We start from the raw sequence: 9,132 nt of genomic DNA, 5'->3' as shown, positions 1-9,132 counted from the left end.
GCCAGGGCTTACAAAAGCAGCACCATCCCAGGGGAGCTGGGTTATCAGCTGTGTCTCCTCTGGCCCTGGTATGGCACTCTCGGCCTCCCAGTGGCAACCGGAGGGATGCATCCTCAGGTCACCATAGGGAATCTTCACTTCCATGCCACATTTCAGCTAAGTAATGCCACAGTCAGAGAAGCTCCTTCCCTTTGGTCCTTATGTTTTCCTGGACATGGGCTCCTTACCTGTGCAGCATCAATTCATACACGGAGACAAGATATTTCTATTTTTTTTTATTCTAGTTTGCTCCAAGTAGGGAGGTGGGTGGTAACACACAAAATGCTGGCTCCCCAATAATCAAAACTTAACAGTTATATAAATTTCAACAAACAAAGGCATAACTTTACTATTAATTAGTGCTCAACCCTGCATTTGATAGTTGCATCTCTCGCTTCTAATTCTAATTGGTCCACAGGTGCAATTCGTCCTTCCATTTGAGTCTGGGATCCGCTTTGAGTAGGTGGTCAATGAGTACTGTCTCATTGTGAATGAGTCACAGCTGTGAATGCCCATGGCTGGGACTACCTTTTTCCCACTTACTCCTCAGTTTTTCTGACTTCACTCTCGGTGGTTCTCGTCCAGAAAGCCCATTCATTTTAGGACTGTCTTCTCTTTTCCTTAAAACAGAAGATTAGCCAAGCAGACAACGTTCGTAATGTAGTTGCTAAATCATAATTGTGCAGATATATCTACTGACTAACAGCAAAACAAAAAAATGAGAAATTTGATTCAGAGCTTTGGGGGTTCGCCATGAGTTAGGGGTGAACTGACAGACCTCGATCTATTCCCACACTTTCGCAGCATCCTTCTCGGGCACCCTTGCGAGGGAGCGGCCCGGCCGCGGGAGGAGAGGGAGGGGCGGGCCGCAGCACCGCCTTCCTGCCTCCTCCTCTTCCTCCTCCTCCTCTCCGCCCCCGTCTCCCGACATGGCGGAACCCAGCGGGCTCACGGACGAGGCAGCCTACGGCGCCTGCTCGGAGCCAGATGCCAGCACCAAGGTGGGCCGGTTTGGGGGTGATGGGCGCTCCCCGCGGCTGCGGCGCCCGCTGCTCCCCGGGGCCCTCACGGCGCCTCACCGGGCGGCCGTGCGGGGTTGTGGGGGCCGGCATGGGGCCGGGCCGGGGCCCGGCGGGGCAGCGCAGTGTGGCCGGGCACGGAGCAGCCCTGGGGGCCTGTCTGTGACAGGACCGGGCCGGTCCTTGAGAGCCCCTGAAACCCTCGGGGCGCGCTCGGCCGGGCCCGCCCCTGTCCTGGCTCTGAGCGAGCGCTTCGGCCAGTCCCTGCCCGCGCTGCACAAAAAAAAAAAAAAAAAAAAAAAAAAAAAAAAAAAAAAAAAATCCTCGCCAAAAAGCCCAACCAAACCTTCCTGCTTTTTATTTAGGAGAACCTTGTAATTGCATGTTTTGGGTTTTTTTTTTTTCCCCGTTACTTCTGTCAACTCTTCTACCACTCACTTTTTATCCACTTGGTCGTTCGCAAGGCTCTTGGTATATAGTTACCCTGGGGCTTCAAGAAAATGTCCTTACAGATTTGCAGCCCGGTTTTGCTGCCAGGATATAAAATCAAGTTTGACGGAAGTTCTATACCTGTGCCATGAAATAATAAAAATAATGAGTTCAGGAGTCTAGGAGGCTCAATATTGAATATTCATGCGCCTGTGGTGCTTGTGTGTGAAGTTGTTCATGTATGCCATAGCCCCATAAAAGAATAATAAATACAAGGATACCCTTTTTTGATGAAGGTGATAATGTATATTTAGTGATACCACTCATGGGATTGTTTATTTGTTTTAAACACTACATTACAAAAACATTTATGTAACACAGATCTGTATGTATAAGATAAGGAAGAAAGGTTTTATTTAGACTTAATGTAGTTCTCTTTGTTACTTCTGAACCTACTGGTTTTAGAGTCATTACTAACCAGCATCTTTGTTAATACCTATAATTCAATTCTGGCTGATGTAAAAAGAATAAACCATTTTTCCCCTGCAGGATTTCATATTTCAGCAGACAATGTTAAGAGTAAAGGATCCTAAGAAGTCATTGGATTTTTATACAAGGGTACTTGGAATGACGTGAGTAGAATTTGTATGCCATGATAAGTTTGGGTTTTTCTTCTGTTCTTCTGAAAAGAATTAATTTTTTTGGATGTAATTATACTAATTGGTCTGACTACCTAAACAATGCTGATGCTTAGTTGGATGGTCTGGCAGCAAGCTGTAGATGCCTAAGCTGAAAATGAACTGGTCTTGGCTAGAAATTCCATTTTTTTCTGTAATAGGTCATTAATTATCAGGGTACAGCTTGCTTGCTTCCTCTTCACTGAGCCTGCAGCTAACTGGTAGCTTTTATAACTACTTATAATGAGGAGTCATTGTTAAAAATCTTGAAATTAATTTTTTTTCTGCTAGTTCTCAGAGGTGGCTTATGACTGCCTCCAGTAACATGAGAACAAGGCAATAAAAGGTGCAGGTGAAGTCCAGGGTCGGTGTTTTGGAGAAGGCTTTTGAGAGGCAGATACCATGCAGAAGCTTGTTTATGCTGGGGCTTTTTGTGCATTCTAAGCATTTGAGTTACTTCAAAACAAAATAGTATGTTTTCAGACATTGTGAAATGAGTCCAGACTAAACTAAAGTAAATGACTTCCATTGTAGTGAAAATAAAAATTAAATACCTTGTAAAAAAGAAATTAGATTAATTTTGCATGCCTGTTTGTTCCAGTTAAATATCCTACATAAAAACATATGCTTCATGTATTTTTAATTGATTCAAATTGCATCACATCTGAAAGGGATTGTATTATTATAACTAGCTGTTGAAACTATAAATGTATTTCATCTAAAGGTATGTTTGCTGTGTTCTTAAACTTTGTTTGGTATCAGTGAGCTCTCTAGGGGAGAGTAGGATTCAAACTAGATCTTTTTATTTGTTGGTGAAATTTTAAAGTGCTTAAAGGTTTTCCTGTGAAAACACAGTCAAGTAACAGAGTGATAACCTTTGTACTGTCTTCTATTCAGTTACTGAAAGTTTGGTTTTTAAACATCTGATTCTTTTAAATTATGTTGGTTTGTAATGTGTTCTGAAGTATCTTTGAGAGTTTGAAATGTAGCTATTTTAAGGTGTGTATTATAGAAGAGCAAAAATTAATGGAAATAATTTTTCCATAGGGGAAGCATCTTGATTTATTTGCAAGCTACTGACTACCCTTTTAAGTTACTATTTCAAAATAATTGTCATTTGCCATTTAGACTGCTTCAAAAATTTGACTTTCCTCCTATGAAGTTCTCACTCTATTTCCTGGGGTATGAAGATAAAAATGACATCCCGAAAGATAAAGCCGAGAGAACACCTTGGACCTTCTCTAGAAAAGCCACACTTGAACTGACACAGTAAGTGTTTATATAAAGAGATATGACACTTAGCTAATAGTGATTAAACAGTATTGGATAAGTGTAAATCCCATTAGATTGAATAAAAAATTTAATCATTACTGTGGATACATCTTCACTGTCATACATCTTTACAATATATCTGAGATTGGGTACTTGGAAAGGTTAATCTTCCTCTTTCACAGCTCTTTCAAACTGCTAGGTGAACATTAATATGAAACAGTACTTGCTATATTTTATGTGCATGCCATCTGGGTAAGTAATTTAGGGAAACCCAACATGGCTAGACCTTTCTTTGGGTCCCCAAAGCATCCTAATAATGGGTAACTATTTATTTTGGAATCTGATCTAAAGAGGTATAAAGTCAAGACATATGCTTCCTGTAAACAGGACAATTGGGTTAATGCTACTAATCATCATAATTGTGCAGAAACATTCTCCCAAGTGCTGTCTTACTTAACTCCAGGACCCACTACCATCACTTGTTCCCCAGTGGTGGGTAGATTAAGTGATCTGTGCAGCAAAACCTTCTCTCTGATCTGAGTGAGACAGGAGTATTTCTGACTCATTCAAATGTAGACCCTAAATAACAGTGAAGGAATGTGAACATGACTGGATTAGCCCCAAGACCGTCTCTTGGATCCTATGGCTAGGGAAGATCTTTGTAATTCAATGAATTCAGCCAACAGCTGAAATTCTCTGGTTTCTTAGGAGAAACAACTTACCCTCCCCAAGGAAGTTTGTTGAAATAGGATTTGTTAATTTTAATCCTTTTCTTTAAAATGTAATAATTACTTCTTACAGCAACTGGGGCACTGAAAATGATGACAGTCAGTCTTATCACAATGGCAATTCAGATCCCCGAGGATTTGGTAGGTCTTTAGTCTTGTGTTTATACCTTTTAAGTTTTGAAATAAAATGTACTAACTCTTGGAAAGAAGGGAACTTGCCTTTCATCCCTATCTCTCTTCTTTCAACATGTATACTGTGAAAAATGATGAAATTAAATGAACCAATGTGTTTCAGAGTAATGAGCCATAGTTACACTCTCTATCAAGAATCTAATCCTTTGGCAAGCAAACACATACTAATTGTAACTACTGAGTGAAGAACATCAGCTGTGCTTGTGTATTAGATTATCATGGTGCTTTAACTGATTTAATCTTGGATTTCCACTGTATAATCTACTGGTTACTGATTTTAAGGTAGAAGGACAATTCTGTTTGTCTCTAGCACTGAGGATATTATTTGTGTGGCTTGATTTAATACTCTGAGTGTTTGAAAGGTCACTGCTGTGAAATAAGTTTCACACTTGGTCCAGACACTTGACATTTAAAGCTCCTGAATTGATTTGTAAGCTCAGTTCTTGCATAGCACTAGTGTCAGTCTCTGCAAGGACAGCATTCATGATAAACTCCACGTGCTGTTAAACAGAGCAGATACAACAAAATCCTGTTACAGAGCTGTGCTTCAAGGAACAAAATACCGATTTAACAGTTTGATTGAAAATCTTATTTTTTCCTACTGTAGATAAAGTTCGTGTCTAAACAACATGAGATGCTTCAACTCTAACGTTCATAACATTCATATTTAATTGGCATTGTCAAAAGACAACACTTTGAAGAAGAATAATGTTAATACCCCAAATGCTCTTCTTTCTGGAGTTTTTCTTAAAAGTAGTTATGTGAACTACAGCATGAAATACTAAGCAGGCTTTTTTCACAGAACACTCAGCAGTACTTAAAATGCACTTCACTCTTTTTACCTTCTTGCAAAGGACACATTGGAATTGCTGTTCCAGATGTCTATAAAGCTTGTAAGAGGTTTGAAGAACTAGGAGTGAAATTTGTGAAGAAACCAGATGATGGTAAGTCTTGATCAGAAATGCAAGTAGTTTTTTTTCCTGGGTTTTAATATGTTCTGTCTAGGAGATCTTCCTGGAAAGCTGGGTAATGTGTTGCTAGGAGTTGCCGCTGCTTGGAAGTTTCAGAACCAGTTACCCCTGCACCCCTTTATAGAGTGGGCAAAATTGGCAATAGATCCATCCCCGTAACAATAATACATCAGTCTGCTACATGCCTTCTGTATGCAGCTTGACCTTCAGTAAAATTCACAGTCTCTGTTGATGTCTTAGTTTACATGTCATGTATACTGCTGCCTAGAGTTGTTACAGAATTTATGGTAACGTGGATCAAATTCACATGGCACATCTGCTTGCTTCTTGTCTTAGGAGAATAAGCCAGAAAACCTATTAGTTCCCACCCATTTGAACTGAGTAATTCTTAACATTCCTAGCTATTTTCATGTAAATCCACCTAACACATACTATACAACCTACTAGTTATTGTATTTTTAGCTGTTCTGTCAGCTTCGGTAGGAATAGCCCCATTAGTTTGTATCATAATTGACTTGCATAGTACAATGTATATTGTATCATACAATGTGTAGTACAAATGTCTAGAGAGTATATAAACAAAGAATGTCTATGTGAAAATATCCCAAAATGCAGAAGTGGTAAGAAGTCTTGCATTTTTCTGCTGGATTCTCTTTCATAAAAAGTCTCATGAGATTTTTAGGACTGATGCATTCAAAAACAGACATGTAATACTGGTAAGTGAAAAGAGACTTAAGTGATTTTCATCTTATTCACTGTGTTATCAGCTGAAGCAAACGAAGAAATATAGCTGAAAACTTGAGTTGATTTCTTGAATTAAGAATAGATCTTGGTATTTCTAGCATTTTAGAGTTTCTGAGCCTTTTTTAATTTGTCCATTTGTTAAAACCTGAGAGGCTTGAAATGAGTTGCTGACTTAGAGCTGTGCACTGGTAGGAATGAAAGTACATAGAAGAACAAGCTTAGACTATAAATGTTTGGAATCACAAGAAAGAACTTCTGAAGCAGTCAAGGGGCGGGGGCAGAGCAAAAGCTCGTCTTCAAAATTCAGAAACCAAATTGATGCAACAAATGCCAAAGAGGAGAAGGAAGTTTTGGACTTCACATGGTTTGCACAGCAGGCTGGGAGATCATGTGTGGGGTTTATTCTCCTGCCTTTCTAATCAAACATCTATTTTCTCAGTTGTTTTTGTCACTAGAATATATTAAGAGCTAGGCTGGTTCTGTTACAGTAAATAACTAAATGGAGCAAGTGTAACTGCAAGTGTGTGGTTAACACTTTATGAAGATAACATGTTATGCTGTGCTATCCTGATCTACTGTCGAAAACAACTTTTGGGGCCCCTGTTTTAATGAATGTTTTCCAACAGTAAAACTTGTAACAATCCTGTCCTGCATTTTTCTGCTTTATGAAGTGATGCAGAAGTGTACTGTAAACCATGTCAGGGTAAAAATATTATGGTAAAATTTCAGTGTTGAGTCAGGAATGGTGGGAAATGAACAGGGCAGAGGAACACAGGATTTTATACCAGCAAAGCCAGTTCAAGAAATCATATCAAAACATCTCCAGAGCACAAAAATATTTTTCTTACTTTTGAGGAGGAACAGTTACAGGGGGATATGCAAAAAAACTTGAAACAACAAAAGATGGAATTCCAAAGTGACTTTAAGCTGCAGCTTTATTGAGAATAGGATTGACAGTTTTGCATACAAAGATCTAATGCTGATTAAAAACAAATCTGGATATTTTTTGAATTATCAGTCTAAATTTGAACTAATTCTCGTGCAAAAGGAAAAAAAAATTTCAGAGTAGTCATATTTGAACCAGTCATATAGTCTTAATTTTTTTTTTTTTTATCCTAATAGGTAAAATGAAAGGACTTGCATTTGTTCAGGATCCTGATGGCTACTGGATTGAAATTTTGAATCCTAACCACATGGTGACTCTCACTTAGTTCTAGTGAAGTATATTGTATAAGAGGCCTACTTTCAGACTCCTGGAGAAATCTGTAACAGTGTTTGTGAAATTTGCTTAATAGAGAGGAATCAGTCATGTTCAGAGTCTCCTTCAAAACTATCCCCTGGGACCTCACTAGGATTCCTTTTTACTTGTCCTGTGATGCCACTGCAAATTGTTTCCAGTTAGGAATACTCAGTCATTTTCTGGAAGAGCACTTACACAGATTCTCCTCTTGAACATTCGTTATATTAGTATTTCAATAAACACTCTCAAAGATATGTGACCAGAAACTCACTGCATCTCACATGGATTAAACAACAACAAATCCTGTGTTACTACTGTTGAGCATCAACGAGGAGGCAAAAAGAAACTTCAGCATATTTTCTAATGTCAGAAGACCCTGAAGACTTCATGTCCTATCTTGTATACTAAAAAATAAAATGTCAAGCTAATTTTGATGAGCATGCTTATAAAAGTCATAATCTTATTTACATTAGTCCAGGCAAAATTTAAGGAGCAGTCTTAAACAGTCTTGCAGAAAGAAATTTTATAGAGGCGATAAATTTGTACAGCAGAAAGAATTCAGTCTTTCAGCTCAGTTTCTAACTGCTGATTGACAGTCAAGAGAAGAGGTCTCACAGCTGCTAATCCGTCGTTGACTCTTGCCTCTTTCAACACTAGGAAGAACTTGCTCATAATTTTTGTTTCAGTAGAAGCCTGGGGCTATATTTGAGTTAAATGCTCTGTATATTCTGCCTTAGGAAATTAATGAAAAACAGTATCTAAAACAAGAGTTTCCTACTACTAGGGCATTTGATCTGCCTTCCTAAAACAAGTAATGGTATATACCTGTGAGCAGCAGGAAAACATGTAGCATTTTCATGTGTTAAACAAATTATTCGACTTTATGCAGTTTCACATGTTATAAACAGTGTAAATGATGAGAAGTTTGATTTTTTTTTTTTGTGTTTGTTTTTGTTTTTGCTTCCAACAAGGAAAGAGAAACCCTTTGCCTTGTCTTATTCTGGTCTGAGTAGCACCTGACTTCTTCAGTTATGTGGCTATCAAATAATGTGTAATGTAACCAAAGGCTTAACAGACAGTGTTATTGCAGTTCACTTCTCAATAAAGCATTGGTGAAAACTACAAAAAAGCATGATGACCTTTTGCTTTGCTTATTGTTGAAATTCTAGATGACTGAAAGGTTCACTGTTTTGCTTTGAGGATTCTGTTTTGAATCACTGTATGCAGCAGTGAAGTTTCCAGTGGTCCTTTCCTGTAGACTCTTCACAGACCTCACCTCTTGTACACCTCTTGTCTGTCTCTTGGACAGTGCCAGTGCCAAAGGGAACTGTGTCACCTAAAAACTGGGTAAGGCACGCCTCCAGCTCCTCCTGCCCTGTGCTGGACCTAGACAGTGGAAGGATCCCAGTTAAGACCCCATGGGTGTGGAAAAGCTGCTCTATGAAAAGCCAGCGTCCACAAAGGAATCCTGCAAATTTATTTTAATAAAGGGAGACAGCTCACTGGGGCCTGCAAGGTTTTCTCTCGAGATTTTGGGGGTGCAGTCTCCTTTTTACAAACTGCCAGCCACATGGTGCCCTCTTCCTTTCCCCATTGGCTGTGGCATTAGGAAGGTACAGCCTTCCTGAACTGTCTACCACATACTCCCCCTTAAAGTTGCTGTTTTCCCCCAAAGTTCAGAAACTCAGACTTGTGTACACTCAAGTTTTCTGTTTCAAGACTCCAATTATCTCGGGATCTGTAACAAACCTGCGGCTTGAAGTTGGTAGAGACATTGAGAACTATTTCAAAGACATTAACACCCATACCCTCACCCGTGGA

The 9,132-nt window shown here is 39.3% G+C and overlaps 1 protein-coding gene across 2 annotated transcripts; it reads left to right on the top strand.

The window, feature by feature from the left end:
- The first annotated feature begins 968 nt into the window (after positions 1 to 968).
- On the top strand, positions 969 to 8,797 carry GLO1 (glyoxalase I). 2 transcript variants are annotated; one of them, XM_062489223.1, is made up of 6 exons: positions 969 to 1,040; positions 2,037 to 2,119; positions 3,293 to 3,433; positions 4,238 to 4,305; positions 5,211 to 5,300; positions 8,283 to 8,797. In XM_062489223.1, the coding sequence occupies exons 1-6, from the start codon at positions 969 to 971 to the stop codon at positions 8,318 to 8,320; spliced, it is 492 nt and encodes a 163-aa protein (XP_062345207.1). In that variant the 3' UTR covers positions 8,321 to 8,797. The 2 variants fall into 2 exon arrangements, with proteins under 2 accessions (XP_062345207.1, XP_062345206.1); XM_062489222.1 differs by having other exon boundaries at positions 7,194 to 8,797.
- The last annotated feature ends 335 nt before the right edge of the window (positions 8,798 to 9,132 follow it).

This window comes from Cinclus cinclus, chromosome 3, assembly GCF_963662255.1.
Source record: "Cinclus cinclus chromosome 3, bCinCin1.1, whole genome shotgun sequence".
NCBI classification, from domain to species: Eukaryota; Metazoa; Chordata; class Aves; order Passeriformes; family Cinclidae; genus Cinclus; species Cinclus cinclus.
This window is presented reverse-complemented; position numbering and strand designations above follow the sequence as displayed.